The sequence below is a fragment of the Barbus barbus genome, assembly GCF_936440315.1.
Source record: "Barbus barbus genome assembly, chromosome: 15".
Lineage (NCBI taxonomy): Eukaryota > Metazoa > Chordata > Actinopteri > Cypriniformes > Cyprinidae > Barbus > Barbus barbus.
In genome coordinates, this window is record NC_136743.1 from 14,687,879 (window position 1) to 14,705,388 (window position 17,510).

The window sequence follows — 17,510 nt, forward strand, 5'->3', positions numbered from 1 at the left end:
TCACAAGTTGTTCCAAACCTGTATGAATGTATTTCTTCTATGGAACTCAAAAGAAGATATTTTGAAGAATGTGGGTAACCAAACAGACTTGTGTGTGTATTGATTTTTTTCTCTCCTTAATGTTTTTCCATACTATGGAAGTCAATTGGGACCAACAAATGTTTGTTTTGGTAGGCAGTAAATGATGACAAAATGTAAAATTTTGGGTGAACTATCACTTTAAATCAAACTGTGACTTCACTTATTAGGCACAAAATCCTAAAAAGAAGTCTCATTTAATAGTTTAAATTTAATATTTATTCTGTTCTCCATGGGGGGACTTTTTTGAAAGTAAATGACACCAAGTGATAATTCTAGCTAGGTTTACTATGCAAATGGAATATCCTGTAGATATAAATTATGATTTATCAAATTTTAGGAAAACATATATATAGAGAGAGAGAGAGAGAGACGTTTAAATGTATATAATATGACATTAAAACATTTAATGTTTTAAATATATAATTTATTATTGGTCAGTACATTGGTGTATTTTTTATGTTTCCTTTAATGCTTTCATCATTCTACTGTTCACATTTAGCTGTGTTACTTGGCAGGGCCCTGTGACAACTTATTTATCCTATATAGCGGGGCACGTTGTCACAAAATGTCAATGAACTTTTTTTTTGCTATAACGAAAATTAATTCATTTAAGGTATGTACCTATAGGAAATAGACTCTTAAAAATTATTTACTGACGAAAATAGTGTGGCAACAATAATTCAGTTAGTTAGCACATAACCTTACAATAAAATTGTTTTGTATTTTCTTACGTAAAAAAAGGATTTTTAGAGTATTTCGACTAGTATAAGTGGATGTTAGCATGCTCACCTGTAGTACCTCCCCCTAAACATTGTTGCAAACTGTTAATGTTGTTGCATTGCGGCTCCGTGAAAAAACCCTGATCAGACGTCATCCGGCCAATCGCCTCTCTACAGGGGCTTTCCATCATGGCGTCTATGCAGGTGAGTATCTTCCTACTAACACAAGCAACTATTTTCAAATAAAATTGTAAATAATTTTTCACACATAGCTGTGACACGTACCGGGTTTCGTCCAGTGACCCTGCCAGTGCTAATCTGAACCCAGGACAGTCAGCTGTTTCATTTGTACGCACATTTGTTTACTTTGTAAGCTAATGTTCAGTCAGTCTGACAGCCCAGCAAACTCTGTGCTGTCACATCACATACTGTTGTGGCGGTGGAAGAAGATACTTATAAAGAGATGTGAAACTGGATTTATGTAGTAGAGTTTTTCCGAAGCTGTAAATAATGGTGTTTAATCGCTAGCTTCTATAGCAACGCAACTCGTTTGTTTGACTAGCTCGCAGTTAGCAGTCTGTTTGCTAGTTGTATTTTTTTCAGTACTTCTCGGACAATAGGATTTAATTAAGGGGAAGTGTTTAAAATTATACACTTTGTATTAAAATTATGAATTAGTGGTTTGGAATGATGCAATGAGGGCTGTCCTGTTTTTACTTTGTTAGCTCTTAAATCAAGTAATTTTTCACTTTCCAGAAGCGATTACAAAAGGAATTGTTGGCATTGCAAAGCGATCCACCTCCTGGAATGACACTTAATGAGAGAAGTGTGCAGGACACAATCACGGAGTAAGTTGTGGGATCGAGCAGTCCACAGTTGAGGCTGGATTATATTTTGACAACCTGTAACCTTTCCTTAAATTGGCATGGCATGAAAATTAATGTATTTTCTAAATGCATGTAATAGATTTATTTGTGAACAATTCATCCATGCTTTATTTATTTTAAATGTTTTGACCTCATAATTTTTATTCAGTATGTCAGAAATGACAGTGTGAAGTTTGTGGACTTCTCAGAAAATGTAATCATTTTAAACTCCGCCCTTTTAAACCCAGGATTATCTTCCTTCACTTTTGAGTACTAAATTACTACTTCAGTTTCATTTACTCGCCCTTATATCATTGCAAATTTATGAGACTTTAATTCATCTTTGAAACACAAATGAAGACATATTTTAATGAAACCTGAAACCATGTAACCAAAAATTTTACTAGTAAAAAAAGGTTTATAAAGATATTGTAAATGTTATCAATATTAATGGTTTGAGCCAACAAGTCGTTTGAAGAGACATTATTTTATTGACACATACATAGAACACTATGGCAGAAAAAGTTGTGAACAAATGCTTAAACATATTTGCGTCACATGCATGTTTTTATACACCTTTAAAATCATCAAAGTCATGGAAGAATGGACTTTCAGTGGAGGGACAGAAATGCCCAAGTTTCATTAAAATAGATTCAGTAGTGTTTTGAAGATGATAGTCTCAGGGTTTTGAAATGACATGAGGGTGAGTAAATGATACATTTTCATTTCTGGGTAAAGTAGTTCTTTAAACTATCTAAGTTTCTGTACTGAATGGGTTAACACACACACACACACACACACATATATATATGATTTTATTCTCATATACAAACCTTTGTGTTTGTCCAGGTGGTTTATAGATATGGAAGGTGCTCCAGGTACTCTCTATGAAGGAGAGAAGTTTCAGCTCCTCTTCAAATTCAGTAGTCGATATCCTTTTGATTCACCTCAGGTAAACTCTGAATCTTTTAAAATATGTTGGTGTTTGTTTGTCTACGTGAAAAAGCTGAATGCTTGTTGTTGCTAATGTATATTGTTTCTAGGTAATGTTCACTGGAGAGAATATACCCGTCCATCCGCACGTCTATAGCAACGGTCACATCTGTTTATCTATTTTAACGGAGGACTGGTCACCAGCTCTATCTGTGCAATCTGTTTGTTTAAGCATTATTAGCATGCTTTCAAGCTGCAAAGAAAAGGTACATTTAACCTTTAAATTAACCAAATTGTGGAAGGTTAATGAAATTTATTACGGTTGTCTAATTAACTGTTTGTTTTTCAGCGACGTCCTCCAGATAACTCCTTTTATGTAAAAACATGTAATAAGAATCCAAAGAAAACCAAGTGGTGGTATCATGGTGAGTGTATCTTCTATAAAACTTCTTTTCAAGCGAAGTATTTTACTGACCAAAGTTCAAATCACTTTGTTTGCTTTGCTCTCTCTGCATGTTAAATTCATGTTGTCATCTTTTGTTTTGTTTTTCAGATGATACATGCTAGTAGCCACACCATTTTGACATATAAACAGACTTTTCCCAAGTACATCAAGTACGTTATAATACAGTCTTTGGGTTAAGACTCAACCAGCAGACCCTGGAATGGTGATTTATGTATGGATTAGGCGTACACTTCTGCTGACTGGAAAAGTGCTTAAAAACTGCAGGAATGTAACCCACCCGGCAAGTATATTCTGATGGAAGCAAGATGTGGAGCTTTTTTTTAATGTTTGATTTACATTGTATTGTTTTCTTTCATAAGCCTCCTAAAGGTTTGCACCGATTGTGCAGTAATTACTTCAATTTGGGTTTGGAATAAAAGGAAAGTCAGTGCAAATCAGAAAACCAGCTACTGCAATGGATCAATCATCAAATGTCTATCCTTGCTTGGTTATGCACTGTGAAATTCGAACAGGGCACATTTTACATGAATTTTATGTAATATTTTAGCTGTATATTTTAAAACCATAGTTTCTTTTAAAACGAAGCCATTTTAAGTTGAATATTGTAGCTGGGTTTGGTGTATAGTACTGTTCTGATAAATGTTATATTTACGGATATGTACAGATTTAATGCAGGGTGTAGATCATATGACATGATCTTAAAGGGTATTTGGAATTACACAAATGCTTTATGGGTTAGGATTCAAGCACTGGTTTTATAGATAGAGCCCCATTTTGTGTAGTTAAAACGAGATAACTTTACGCATAATCACTTTATCTTTTATGTAAAGCTCTATCTATTAATATTAAAATTGTCTGTTTGATTTCATGATTTATCCTACTGTGCTGGGAAAGGTTCTTTTAAAAAGATGACTTTTCCATGCCATTAGCATTAGAAAAAGTAAAGTTTGTCTTCATTGTTTTGTTAACTTTATTTAAAAGAAATGTTCTTATTAAAGTAATATATTTTGAAATGCTGTCATGTATTTCAATTAGACTACTTTATAAATGTATATTGTGTGGCTTCAAATATTGTTTGAGTTATGAAGTTATCCTGAAAACTGTAGGACTCTCATGGTATACAAACAGTGTGATTATGTCAATTACACACACCACAATTAATGCTAGTTTGTGATTGAATGCTGATCTGTCCACTAGAGGGAAGCACAGTAATGTAAATAGATATGTTACATTCACATTCATGTTTGTTGCAGGCGTAGTAGCAAACTACTAAACTACTGTTCATAGGTTTAGGGTTGGATTTTTTTAATGCAAGGCTGCATTTACTTGATTAAAAATACAGTAAAAACAGTGATATTGTGAAAAAGTATTACAATTTAAAATAACTGTTTTCTGTTTTAATACATTTAATTATATCCATTTATTCCTGTGGTGGTAAAGCTGAATTTTCAGCAGCGATTACTCCAGTATTCGGTGTCACATGATCCTCTAGAAATCATTCTAATATTCTGATTTGGTGCTCAGGCAACATTGCTTATTATTAATGTTCAGAACAGGTGTGCTGCTTAATATTTTTGTGAAAACTGTGATACATTCAGGAGTTTCCGATGAATAGAAAGTAACAATGCAAGTCACTTTTGAAAAATGTAATGAATGTTTGCTGAATGAAAGTATTCATTTCTAAAAAAAAAAAAAAAAATGTTTCAATGGTAGTTTAAGTCTTGATGCTAGGTCAATATCTGTTAGAACATTAATACTATTTGTAAAAAATGGTATCAGAACATTTAATGTGTTAACAGTATTAAGGTATTAGTAAGGTTAACCCGTTAAATTGTAATAGCAGTAATAGTGTAATTGTAGCACATTTTACCATGTATTTTTGTGTATTATATTGTTTTGAATGAGAAATGGAGGCCAGTAAAATGGAGCCTGATTGAGTAACTGGGAAGACTATAGGTTATTCCAGATAATTATTTTCTTCTTCTTATAAAATTGTGAAGAATGAAGCTACAAGAAGTTGTAACAGTAGTTACAAGGCGTCAGCAAGGGTAAACTCATCAAGAATGATTCTTACTGTTTTTACAGTGTGCATAATTGTCTAGATGTAAGTTTCATCATCTATTCAAAACTAATAGCAGTGAGACATATATATAAAAAAAGGAAAGTAGTCTGGAATGTTTATGCAGATAAGATTGCAAAGTCCTCGACTGATGAATAATATAATCATCGGAATTTTCTCCTCCGTCAGATGGAAATCCACTGGAGTATGAATGCTTTAGGATCTTCCTCATGGGATATCTGTTCTCACCTTTACGGCAATGTAATGGTATCATCCAAATGAGCATGGTGTGGGAGTGGGTCATTTCCTGGTAAAGGGAATGGGATTGACTGTGTATCAGTAATCGCTCATGCCTGTTCATTTTCAAGGAAGTTAACTGGCCAAGGCTAAACCTATTAGTCAGAGGGTCTAGATTTGGGGGAGTCCCACGCAGTCGGCTTTTCTTGGCTCATTGTAATTGAGTTACCAAACCAACATTACTGCGATAACAGGGCAGTGATGCAATGACTCTGATATAAACTGAAATTTAGTTTTTCCTTTTGATAAAACAATCTGCAAATATAAAAATGTGCAGAAAAGTTCAAGTTTAGTAATTTGATTGTTACAAAACAGCTGAAACTAAGAAAGTAAGTTGTTTCGTAAAATTACCCATTGTATATAAAGAGCTATAAAATGTATAAGGTTCAGATATATAACTTGCCAAATGTAAACTGCAGTCTCTCTCAAAGCAATTATTGGTGAAGCAAAATAATTGTCTGTGCATAATTAACTGATACTACAGATTCCAGTGAAAGCACATCACAAACACCTTACAATGGGCTGCTACACATCAACAGTTCTTTCTTTTATGCTGTCATCTCTAATGAGGAATATGCTGCATACTTTTTGAGTTTGTACAAGGGGCTCTTTATTGTTTGCTGGTATTTAGGCTGAAAGTGGAGTTATCTAATCCACAGACAGGCGTCGCTTGGCTTTTATTCACTGAGCTGTCAAGTGTATGAACTGTCAGGTTTTTGTAAGGCAGTGCCATGAGTAACACTGGCAGCTTTCTTAATAATGTGTCTGAAGTAAGATTACATAGATGGCATTTTGATGATTTCAACACTTGTTAAACATAATGAAGAGCACTGCAAAGGTATGGACTAAAGGCCGATCTCGACTGTGAGCCCTTTCCTGATTTCAGACTATTAAGAGGAATCCCATTTTCCCTCTAGCCAGGAACAAGCATATGTATTTATAATCAGTTTTATGGCATTTGAATGTGATTCCCTTATTTTATCACTCCATTGATAAATATGCCTGATATTTCTCTCCTACAGTCACTGGTATTTCCGCAAGTGAGTGGACAGGGAAAGACTCTGCATATCAGGCTTTACATAATGTAGTCACATCCTCTACTTCATACAATGCATTCATTTGAAAGTGTAGGTGATAGGACTATTAGAGGGGCATAAATGACTTGTACATAAAATGAATAAATAACATTGTAATCAAATATTGTAATTAATGAACAGATATACATTTAAATCAGCATTTATTCTTTTGTTTAATTCTCTTATTTCAGCAATGTTTTCAATGCATTAATTTTTTTTCCCAAAAAATGCACATTAAAAACAAGCCTCGTCCATAAGGAGCCCTATCATTCGGTTAAAACTTTTCATGCATGTTCCGTTACATAATATTTTCAAATGTATTTTATACACAGATCCTCACCTGACTATTCAGTTTATATAGTTGAAAGTAAATGTAAAACTTATTTTTACTGCTTTGTGCTTTCAACTGACCTCATAGATCATTTATTAACAAGGCATACAGTGCCAAGTATTGGAACAGTAAAGACAAAATTGCTCTGTTGGCTGTGGAGTCAAGACATTTACAAATATGATTAAAAGATGAATATGAGACAAAACTACAGAATGTCACATTTTATTATTAGCCGTTTCAACACATACATGTTTTACCAAATAAAAAGAACAGCACTTTTAGAGTTCATCCCACTCATTGATGTGAGCATAAGTATTGGGACAGTTGAACATAAGGCAGATATAAAAGATTAAAAGCTATTATTTAGTTGCAGATCCCTTGCACACAATCACAGCAGTGAGTCTGTGACCCATAGACATCACCAGACTCTTGGTCTCATCCTTTGAAATACTTTTCCCAGCCTTTAATGCAGCCAATTCCAATTGTTGCTTGTTTTGGGGAGTTTCTGCCTTTACTCTCCTCTCCAGCTGGTGAAATTCATGTTCAATCGGATTTAAATATGGAGATTGACTTGGGCAATCTAAGACTTTCCATTTCTTTGCCCTTATAAATTCCTTGACTGAACTGGCAGGATATTTTGAGTCATTGTCCTGATGCAGTATGAAGCACTTCCCAATGAATCTGGCAAGATGGTTTTGTACCCTTCCAAATTCATTCTGCTACTGTCATCATACATTAAGTCATCAGTAAAGTTGAGAGGGCCTGTTCCAGAGACAGCCATGCATGCCCGTACCATGACACCACCTCCACCATGCTTTACTGATGAGGCTGTATGCTTGGGATCATTTGCAGTTCCCTTTTGTTCTCCACGTTTGCTTTCCCATCACTTAGATAAAGGTTCATCTTTGTCTCATCGGTCCATAAACACAGCTCCAAAACTCTTCTGGCTCACCTTTGTGCTTTTTTGCAAACTCCAATCTTGCCTTTCTATTTTTGGTGCTGGTCAGAGGTTTGCATCTTGCTGTGTAGCATCTGTAATTCTGTGTCAAAGTCTCCTGAGGAAATAGTCAGAGCATCAGCCCAGCTTTCTGGACGTTGTTGGTGATTTTACAGACATGTTTTTAGGGTTAATTTTCACAGCTTTTATGATTTGTCTGTCATCAACTACTGTTGTTTTCTCAGACGATCAGGCCAAACTCTTGATTTCTCCATGCCCTTTGTATTTTATAGCTATAATTGACTTCCTCTTTTCTTTTAGCATCCAAATTGCTTGCTTTTCTCTCAAAGTCAGCTCCCTCATCTTCATCCTGGTTTTTGTGTCATCATCGATTGCAGGATTCAGAATGCAGAAGTAATGCGTATAACTGATACGACACTTTCCCTGCTTTTAATATCTGAAGAATTAATGCAACAGGACACGACTGATCACTTAGAAAGATCTGTGAGGCAACTGTCCCAATACTTATGCTCACATCAGATAGAGGGATGAAACACTAAAAGTGCTGAACTTCTTAGCTGGTAAAACATTTATGTGTTGAATCACCTAATAATAAAATGTGACATTCTGTAGTTTTGTCTCATATTAATCTTTTAATCATATTTGTAAATGTCTTGAATCCACAGCCAACAGAACAATTTTGTCTTCACTGTTCCAATATTTTGAGGGCACTGTATATGTGACCTTGGACCAAAACCAGTCATAAGGGTCAATTTTTCAAAATTGAGATTTATACATAATCTGAAAGCTGAATAAATAAGCTTTTTTTTTTTTTTTAGCTATTGCTACAAATATACCCCAGCGACTTAAGACTGGTTTTGTGGTCCAGGGTCACATATTCACAGGTTGTAGCTTTTTATTAGCTTTTAAATGCTTTGGAGTGTTTCTTGCAGTTGAATGCATAAAGAAATGGGATCTACCATTCAATGTGGAGACAATTATGGATTTTAAGTATGGATTTAACCTCCACCTTGTTTGGAAATCTGCCACGACTCTAAAAATAGAACTTTTAAACAGAAAACAAATCACCTTTTCCATCACTTAGCATTAAGGAAAAAGGAAACTGTACATGATTAGTTTAAAGGCTGTTTATTTAATAATAAACACCTGTGGCAATTTCTGCTAATATTTTACTTTAATCATTGGTGTTATCCCAAATCATCAACACCACAAAGGCAACAAGAGGAAGAACTTTCATTACATAGTGCATTTCATAGTGTTATTAGGAGGATAAAACCTCTAAAGTGACAAAGTCTTGGAATGTTGAGAGGAAAGCAACAATACTCGACAAATAAAATGTGAATACATATGTCATAATACATAGTACATAGGTGACAGGCCTTAAGCAACCTTACAGTAACACACAGCATTTCATAATTAAAGCTAATCGCTGCATAGTGTTCTACATTTTAAATTATTGCAACCTCAAAGTTGACAGCAAAATGTCATCTGAAAAACAATTCAATGTACATCTTTCAGCGTTCCAGAGGAACTAACACAGAATTCAGCAGCATTGCTCAGTCAGAACCAGTTAGATTCCAATCTTTGATTCATTGTTGTTCGTGGACTCCTTGCGTTGAGCCAGAAAGGGGTACATGCATTTATCAGCCCCGATAAATCTGTACATGCACACAATGGCATCAAATGGCAGAACACTGCAAAATATGAGAGATTGAAGACCATTTTAAACAGATTAAATAAAACAAGAATATTCAGGTTTTTATGGCATTTACTTACGTTTTCATGAAGGTGACCATGTACATGACTCGTGGCGTGCAGATCATTGGTTGGTCTGTTAGTATGGCTCTCACGGCCTGCTTGACACAGTACTCTGGCTTTAGCGGTGGAAACAACGGTGCCATTTCTTTCCTGTTTAAAAAGAGATAAAAGATTGTAAGAGAACAATTAAATTAATCAAAATTAGAACATGTCTTGCCATCAGAATTAAATTAAGCATATGCAGTAAATACCACAAACCTAATTTTGCAGCCGTTGAACATGCCAGTGTCAACTAAAAAAGGACAGACAAGCGTCATCTTTATTCCATCCTTATCAGCTGCTTTCAATTCATGGCTCAAAGACTCATGGAAGCCTATGGCTCCAAACTTGCTTGCACAATAGTCCTACAATGAAAAGGAGAAAGGTGCCTTTGTTACATACTGTGGTACACTGTACTAGATAAGAGGAGGAAAAAGTGAGAATTTCTTACCTCCACACCAGCAGTGGTGAACAAGCCCAGTGAGCTAGCCACAGTTACAATGTGTCCGTGATTCAGCTCAAGCATCTTGGGAAGGAAAGCCTTTGCAGTCTGTGAATATAAACATATACACATTCTGAAGATGAACACGAGATGTGAAAAGAGAAGACATTAATGGCGTTCATTTAAGCCATATACTGACCCAGAAGTGAGCATGGCAGTTGACCATCATAGTCCTCTCAATAAGCTCATCAGGGCACTCGAGAAGATGACGTCCTGACACAACTCCAGCATTATTGATCAACAGGTCGATGTTGCCCACCTCTTTGCGCACCTTATCTGCGGTCGAATACACACTCTCGCGTTTACTGACGTCGCAAACATACATGTAAACTTTCGGCTGGAACAGAGGCAACTCTTGAACACTATCTGAAGACCCTTTAAAAATAAAAAGATTACGTAAGAGTATTGCATTTTTACATGTTTAAATCGGTTTTATCCCATTTAATCCCAGTAATAATTACATTTTGATTTTGAAGGGTTGTTTCTGTATTTAACACAGTTGTCAACTAAAAATAAAACCACTAAATTCTTACAAAGTTGTTAATTTACTATTTATAGGGTCTTACTGACCAACTGAGGAAATATCTTTAAATTACCATCAGTTATCATTAATAAAACAAAGTCTTTAAAAACGTTCTACTTGGGAGTACACACCTGTTTACTTTTAAAAAATGGGATTAAATGGGTTAAGGAAGAAAAAAAAAGTATACAGTTAACACTTTCCAATAAGGTTTCATTTGTTATTAATTACCTCTATTAACATTTTTTTTTTTTTTAAGAAACATTCTTCTAAAACACTCATCAAATCTTTCTTGAAATTAATTTGAACATTTACTAATACATTAATGAAATCAAAAGTTGTATTATTTAATGGAGTGAGCTAACATGAACTAACAATGAACAGAATGCATTTTGTTAACTAACGTTAACAAGTTGTCGAGGTCTAAACACTATATGTAGCAGCTGTGAATCAAATAAACGTATTATAAATGGTCGTTTCTTTACTCTTACACCGAATGTTTGCTGCTTCAATCCAGATTAGTATTGAAAAGTATTTTCAAATGTTTTGTGACATAAAGTTTATTGTACATTACAATTTTTTTAAATAATAAAGATAATAATAAAACTAAATAAAATAAAACACTTGTGAAAGATTAAAAATAGGTGGAAAGTGTCGTTTACTATTAAACTCACCAGCGGAGGGCAGCGTTTCTCGGTAGATTTCACGCACCATCTCGGCGGTCTCTTCGTTACTCTCTCGGTTGATGTCCCACAGCACAAGGGTCGCTCGTCTCCGGGCAAACTCCTGCGCAAAGAGTCGCCCGAGACCGCTTCCAGCACCGGTAATAACACACACGTGCCCCTCCACACTCTTCTCCCGTGGAGGAATAAACCATTTAGCACCGGCCAGTAGGAACGACCATATTATTTTAAAAGTAACCACGAATAATTCAGTTACGATATTCATAATGTACGCGTGCCTCTGTTTCCACTCGACAAACTAAACAAATTACAGCGACTTTCAACTCCAACAGCAAAGAAAGAAATCAAACCGCAAATGTGCTTGAATAAAATCCGGATCCCCTCTCACGACAGGATGAATTCTACCCATAACAGTGTATTTCTGTGGCTCTCCAGCTCTTTAAATATGATCGAACTAACATGACTTTCCACGCGTGTTTGAGTCCGCCTGCTATGCAAAACAGTCATAGCGTGTGAGTCATATCTAATGCACGGTTTCCAAACTATCTACATCTCAACATAATAAATTCAGAGGATAAAATTTTAGCGCAACCAGAAAGTAAAATAATTATTACACTTTTATTCTTAAAATGCAGGCATTAGACCTGGAGGCCTAATACATAACCGAACGTCTGAAGGACCTCGCTTTTAAGTCGCCACCGCGCATGCGTAGAAGCCTCTTTTACTGTAGGGATAATGGCGGGTGAAACGTAAGTTGGATACCGTGTTATTTAAATCCTTTTCCATCGGTTGTAATATTGTTCCTACGGTATTGTTTGGAGCCTAAGTGAGCGATATGTGTATATTTAATCATTATGATTGGAAAATTGGTACCAGCGGGGAATGATGAATCAATAAATTTGATGTGAATGTCGTGTAGCCTGCCTGGATTTAATCGGTTCAGCAACGTGTGAAAAAACAGTTCATGTAATAACATTAAAACGTGTCTGTGCGTAAATACCCAAATGTAGTGTTAGGCTGTGAAATACTCTTGTTCGTGCCAACATTTACTTACTGTCATTAGCTGACTGCTAACTTGATGCAAAGACATGATGCTATGCTACACGCCAGTACTGTGCCTATTAATAAAAGTAGTCTTAAGTTTGTGTTGTTATATATTGTTTATAATATAGATCTGGGTTGTATAGTTTATACGTAGAGGGTAGTTTAAAAAAAAAGTGACAGTTGTCATTATAGCCTGGTCTGCAGGCCTAATGTGGAGACCAAGAAAATGACAAATGTGCAACTTTTTGGTTTCTCATCAGAAAGAAGAAGGTGGTTCCCTCAGTCCCTGAAAGCCTCTTGAAGAGGCGACAGCGGTTTGCTGCCATCAAGGCTGTTCGTCAGAAGAAGGCATCAGCTGACAAGAAGGTTAGTGGTTCAGACATTATCCAAAGAGAGGTCGAAATAAATTTGAAAAGCATCAGTGTAGAGCCAAAATTGAGCATGCATCTCTTCTCATGTCCATAGGCCCGCAAAGTCACCAGGAAGCTCATCTTCAAGAGAGCTGAAGCTTACCACAATGAATACAGGCAGATGTACAGGCGTGAAATCCGCATGAGCAGGATGGCTCGCAAGGCAGGCAACTTCTACGTCCCAGCTGAGCCCAAACTGGCTTTTGTCGTCAGGATCAGAGGGTACGTTTTTGTTTATCTGCCATGCTGCAGACAGATGTCACCTGTTGTGGTTAATGATGTTGCTCTTTTTTCCCCGTCTTATCGACCATGGTGATTCCTTTTGAAAATAAGCCAAATCCTCTGAAACCACCACCAAGTATTAATCTTATTGAAACTCTCTATTGAAAGTTGTCGATGTAATAATACCTTGTTTGTCCTCAGTATCAATGGTGTCAGCCCCAAAGTCCGCAAGGTGCTTCAGCTGCTCCGTCTCCGCCAGATCTTCAACGGTGTCTTTGTGAAACTGAACAAGGCCTCCATCAACATGCTCCGAATTGCAGAGCCCTACATTGCCTGGGGGTACGTAAATGAGTTTTGTGTTGGGAATGTAAAAATTGTGAATGTCCATGGTGTATTTACAGCTGTCTTATGGTTAAAGGTACAATACTGCTTGAAAGTTTGGTGTCAAAGATTTGTTTTTAAAGAAATAAATAGTTATCCAGCAAGGATGGTTGGGGATCATTTTTCAGAAATGTTGAGTAGCACAACAGTTTTCAACATTGATAAATGTTTGAACACCAAATCAGCGTAATAAAAATGATTTATGAGGGATCATGTGATACTCAAGACTAGAATAATTTGCTATCACTGGAATAAAATGCATTTTAAAATAACATGGGTTTTATATAGTAATATTGTGAAATTTGTACACTTACTGTGTTTTGGGTCAAATAAGTGGCAAGCATGAGATGTCTTTAAAACATAAGCTAACCCCTAATTATAAACGGTAGTGTACGAAAAAAAATAGTTTCTAATGTGCTCATCTTCATGTTACTCCAAACCAATTTAAGGAAGACAGTTAATTTATGGGTTAACTGCATGTCTAATGTGATGTGTTGTCACTTACATGCATTTTCTATGCTTGCTAAAATTCCATTTTGTTTTCAGTTACCCCAACCTTAAATCTGTGCGTGAGCTCATCTACAAGCGTGGATATGGCAAGATCAGGAAGCAACGCATTCCACTGACAGACAACTCCCTTATCGAGAAGTCCCTTGGTAAGGATAAGCCAGTACACATCCTGATTGAACATTAAGTATTACAGTAGTAGTGTTTTTTCTTTTTGTTTTTTTAGATTGTCACATAATTTGTATCTCTCCAGGTCGTTGCGGAATCATCTGCGTTGAGGATCTCATCCATGAGATCTACACTGTTGGAAAGAACTTCAAGTATGCAAACAACTTCCTCTGGCCATTCAAACTGTCCTCCCCTCGTGGTGGCATGAACAAGAAGACCACCCACTTTGTTGAGGGAGGTGATGCAGGAAACCGGGAGGACCAGATCAACAGACTCGTCAGGAGGATGAACTAAGACCATTAGGTGAGCACCTGCCCTCGGAAGTCTGACATTGTTTCATTTGCGTTCAGCTTGTTCTTGCAGACCATATCGGAAATGTGTGCGCGATTCAGGTTATTAGTGGATTGTAGATCTTTGTACTTATGACTAAATGCCCTTAAGTCAAACTTTTAATCTACAATTTTTTTTGATTTCTCTTACAGGTTTTTGGAACATTTCTGCTGTTGGTCTGTGAGAAAATAAAATCATTTACACAAACACTGGTTTTGAAATTTATTTCTTGGCATCTTTATTGTGTGACACTTTAGTCTGCTAATATGATATACTGTAAAGCATGCGTCTCTGAAGTCTCAACTGCATTGAAAAGATGCTACATCTGTGTGCCCACATCATATCTAATGAAGCTTCTCGCCTTTAAACCATGTAAGGATGAGGTTGGAGGTCTACTGATGTTTTAACTGTAAAGAATGTGCTCATAGTGTCCTGTACAAACATTTATTTTGTTCAATGGTCGTTCTAGGTATCTGGAACAATGCATTCACTATTTCAAAGAAAAGATGTACAACTATAAACAATATCACATTGATATATCAACTAGGATCCAATCTTAAATGAAAAAAAATATGCAGAAATGAAATTGGAATGTACATACAATAGTCAAGTTGTATTAAAGATAAATCTGCTCAATGCTTGTGCGAGTAGATGATCATGCAGTGCTTTAGTTATGTTCAGTGTTCTATTCCATCACCTTTTGATTTGGTGACAGCAAACAATGAATTTCACATACAGAAACATTAGGGCTTTAAGATTACATAAAAAAAAACAACCTGAGAACTGAATTATATTTGCATATTTTACTCTATAAAAATTAGGACTTTCTGTACATACTTGTCTGAACCAAACCAAAGATCTTAATGCCTTCTCATAAATGACTGTTTATGAAAAGGCACCGATTTGAATACTTAAAGCAGGGCTTGTGTGTTCCTGCCTAGTTTTGTTTTAAAAATCACTTAAGTATGATTGACATCACAACTTGTGTACCTGTGTTTCTACACACTAAATGGATGTTGCCGATAATGTCTTGAATGTACAGTTAATATACAAATCATACACTCAAGATTCTGGATTGAGCTGTTGACATCCAATGACCTTGTTGTTCTCGGGGCAAAAGTGTATTGCACCTCGAGAGGAACGTTAAAATGACATTCTTTGATGTACAATATTCCCATCCGGTCAAGCTGACGTCTCGTAGAAGTAAAGTGCCGTTTCCTTCATCCAGCAGAGGGCATAGTTGATTTACTATGGCCGTCATGGGTTTCCCTCAGCTGAATCTGAATTGAAGGCCATTTAAAAACAATGATCTTTCCATTTCTCAGATTCACTGATGTGGAGAGTCGTCACCGCAGCAATCATGCTAAAACTATTTATTTCAAGAATGTATGTATTTCTAAGTAGACTATGGCTCAGCTATTAAGTGGAAATGGAAACACTTGAACCTGTGTTTTGCTGAAACAGACATGCTCGTATAGATATCAGAATATTTAGTACTGATGTGTTATATTTTGGTACATTTTTCCTTTTCTATTACTTTCTGAAAGGGATGGTAAAATAAAAAAGAAATGGAATTTGATTTGATCCACATTTGCAGAGAGAACTGAAAACTTTGTGTTGCTTCATATATAACCACTGGGGGATCATATCAAATGGTCAAATATTTTTGGTCAAAAATATTATTTCAAGTTAAATGCTGAAGTTGAATTTACACTGGTAGCACTTTGGTCTATTAAGCAAACCCAACAAAAATGTTACAGTGGTTAGTCTTAACCCTTTAGGCGCCAGGGTTTTTTGGAAAAAATGCTGGATTTTGACATCAAGATTTCAAAAGCTTGTGGCTTGAAAGGGCTTAAAGATAGAGATCTACTGTAAATTAAAAAAATGTTGGGCATGACCGAAAGTTTATGTGGGGTGTAAATATACTCATCTAATTTGCATATTATGACGTCATCAGGGGCGGCCCTCTTGAATTCCATAATATTTAGGAAATAGTAGATATTGAATTGATGTTTGATTTTTTTGTTTGTTTTTTTGTCTTTTTCTCCTCATTCCAAATGATCAGAAAAGAGGAAACCAACAATAAAACAGGAGAAAGTACTAAATTATTACTATATTACTATACTATATAGTAGTAAAACGCATGTGAACAGTAGCCTACTTTTTGATCAGTTCATCAGTAATATTCAGGAAATAATAGATATTGAATGGATGTTTGAACTTATTTACATGTTGTTGTTGTTTTTTGTCTTTTTATCCTCATTCCAAATGATCAGGAAAAGAGGAAATCAACAGTAAAACAGGAGAAAGTAGTAAATTATTACTATATTACTGTGCCATAGTAAAATACATGTGCCTATTTTTTGATCAGTTGACCAGCTATCTGTCCAATCAGGTATCTATGTGACAGTTTATAGTTCTTGAGAGTATGGTACCTCTCATTGCATGGCACAGCGCACAGACCGACCCCACACACCGCACCTGTACTGTCTGCCGGCGGCACTTTGAGCGCGCGCGATCAGAACAAACAGCGCAATCTGGCCGATCATCAGAGAGAAACAGCTCTCCTATGGACACTAAGACCACGTCCACCCCTGCCACCCCCATCCCCGTTGGGCAAAGTGTTGAAATGATCACTTGTTTGTGCTTTGTGAACGATCGCGCCTTGCGCGCGGCACCATTGCGCAGAAAAGGTGTACCAGGAGAAGCGCGATCATTAGACGGCCGATCGTCATTTCCAAAAGGCAAATATTCCCCTTCAGAGTCAGAATCGGCCAATAACATTTGCAACACATCCTCACAGTACAACTTTTTATTAGCCGTTTGGCGATTTTCTCTCACAAATCTCACAATTTACTCAGACGCTATGAACTGAATTGCTTCCGCATGAGTGACACGATAGCTCACTTACGCTGCTATTTCCTCGAACAATTTTGGTCTAGAATCGAAGTACTACATGTCTGCCATCTAGTGGAAGGGAATACAAATGAGCTATTACACCAGATTAGGAACTACAGCCCATTTCATGAAGTATGACGTCTTGTCGCAATTTTGCGACTTTGGCGCTTAGAGGGTTAAAAAATGTGTACTCACAGCATCTGCTCAGTGGGCTGTAAATTACAAAGAACGATTTGTGGTATATTATCACAGTTGTCTGAAT

General features: G+C 36.2%; 3 protein-coding genes across 4 annotated transcripts; 2 read left to right on the plus strand and 1 right to left on the minus strand.

The window, feature by feature from the left end:
• The first annotated feature begins 881 nt into the window (after positions 1-881).
• On the plus strand, positions 882-5,004 carry LOC306880739 (ubiquitin-conjugating enzyme E2 W-like). The gene is made up of 6 exons (XM_079434476.1): positions 882-1,004; positions 1,557-1,648; positions 2,516-2,618; positions 2,710-2,865; positions 2,949-3,024; positions 3,153-5,004. Exons 1-6 carry the CDS (start codon positions 990-992, stop codon positions 3,164-3,166), a joined length of 456 nt encoding a protein of 151 aa, XP_079290602.1. The 5' UTR covers positions 882-989; the 3' UTR covers positions 3,167-5,004.
• Positions 5,005-8,402: 3,398 nt separating this feature from the next.
• LOC306880742 (retinol dehydrogenase 10-B-like) lies at positions 8,403-11,984 on the minus strand. 2 transcript variants are annotated; one of them, XM_079434479.1, is made up of 6 exons: positions 11,280-11,984; positions 10,225-10,460; positions 10,035-10,133; positions 9,803-9,948; positions 9,563-9,694; positions 8,403-9,480 (listed from the first exon to the last, which is right to left on the minus strand). In XM_079434479.1, exons 1-6 carry the CDS (start codon positions 11,551-11,553, stop codon positions 9,357-9,359), a joined length of 1,011 nt encoding a protein of 336 aa, XP_079290605.1. In that variant the 5' UTR covers positions 11,554-11,984; the 3' UTR covers positions 8,403-9,356. The 2 variants fall into 2 exon arrangements, with proteins under 2 accessions (XP_079290605.1, XP_079290606.1); XM_079434480.1 differs by having other exon boundaries at positions 10,225-10,361; positions 11,280-11,982.
• LOC306880743 (large ribosomal subunit protein uL30-like) lies at positions 11,790-14,557 on the plus strand. The gene is made up of 7 exons (XM_079434481.1): positions 11,790-12,037; positions 12,593-12,698; positions 12,798-12,964; positions 13,166-13,303; positions 13,892-14,001; positions 14,106-14,323; positions 14,503-14,557. The coding sequence occupies exons 1-6, from the start codon at positions 12,024-12,026 to the stop codon at positions 14,312-14,314; spliced, it is 744 nt and encodes a 247-aa protein (XP_079290607.1). The 5' UTR covers positions 11,790-12,023; the 3' UTR covers positions 14,315-14,323; positions 14,503-14,557.
• Positions 14,558-17,510: the final 2,953 nt, after the last annotated feature.

Coding starts and splice junctions, on each gene's coding strand:
- LOC306880739 (XM_079434476.1), top strand. Junction 2,619..2,709: donor ATCCTTTTGATTCACCTCAG/GTAAACTCTGAA, acceptor TATTGTTTCTAG/GTAATGTTCACTGGAGAGAA. Junction 2,866..2,948: donor TTTCAAGCTGCAAAGAAAAG/GTACATTTAACC, acceptor TTTGTTTTTCAG/CGACGTCCTCCAGATAACTC.
- LOC306880742 (XM_079434479.1), bottom strand. CDS start 11,553: ATGAATATCGTAACTGAATTATTCGTGGTTACTTTTAAAATAATATGG. Junction 9,949..10,034: donor TCACCACTGCTGGTGTGGAG/GTAAGAAATTCT, acceptor TTTTCATTGTAG/GACTATTGTGCAAGCAAGTT. Junction 9,481..9,562: donor ATGGTCACCTTCATGAAAAC/GTAAGTAAATGC, acceptor CATATTTTGCAG/TGTTCTGCCATTTGATGCCA.
- LOC306880743 (XM_079434481.1), top strand. Junction 12,699..12,797: donor AGGCATCAGCTGACAAGAAG/GTTAGTGGTTCA, acceptor TCATGTCCATAG/GCCCGCAAAGTCACCAGGAA. Junction 12,965..13,165: donor TTTGTCGTCAGGATCAGAGG/GTACGTTTTTGT, acceptor GTTTGTCCTCAG/TATCAATGGTGTCAGCCCCA.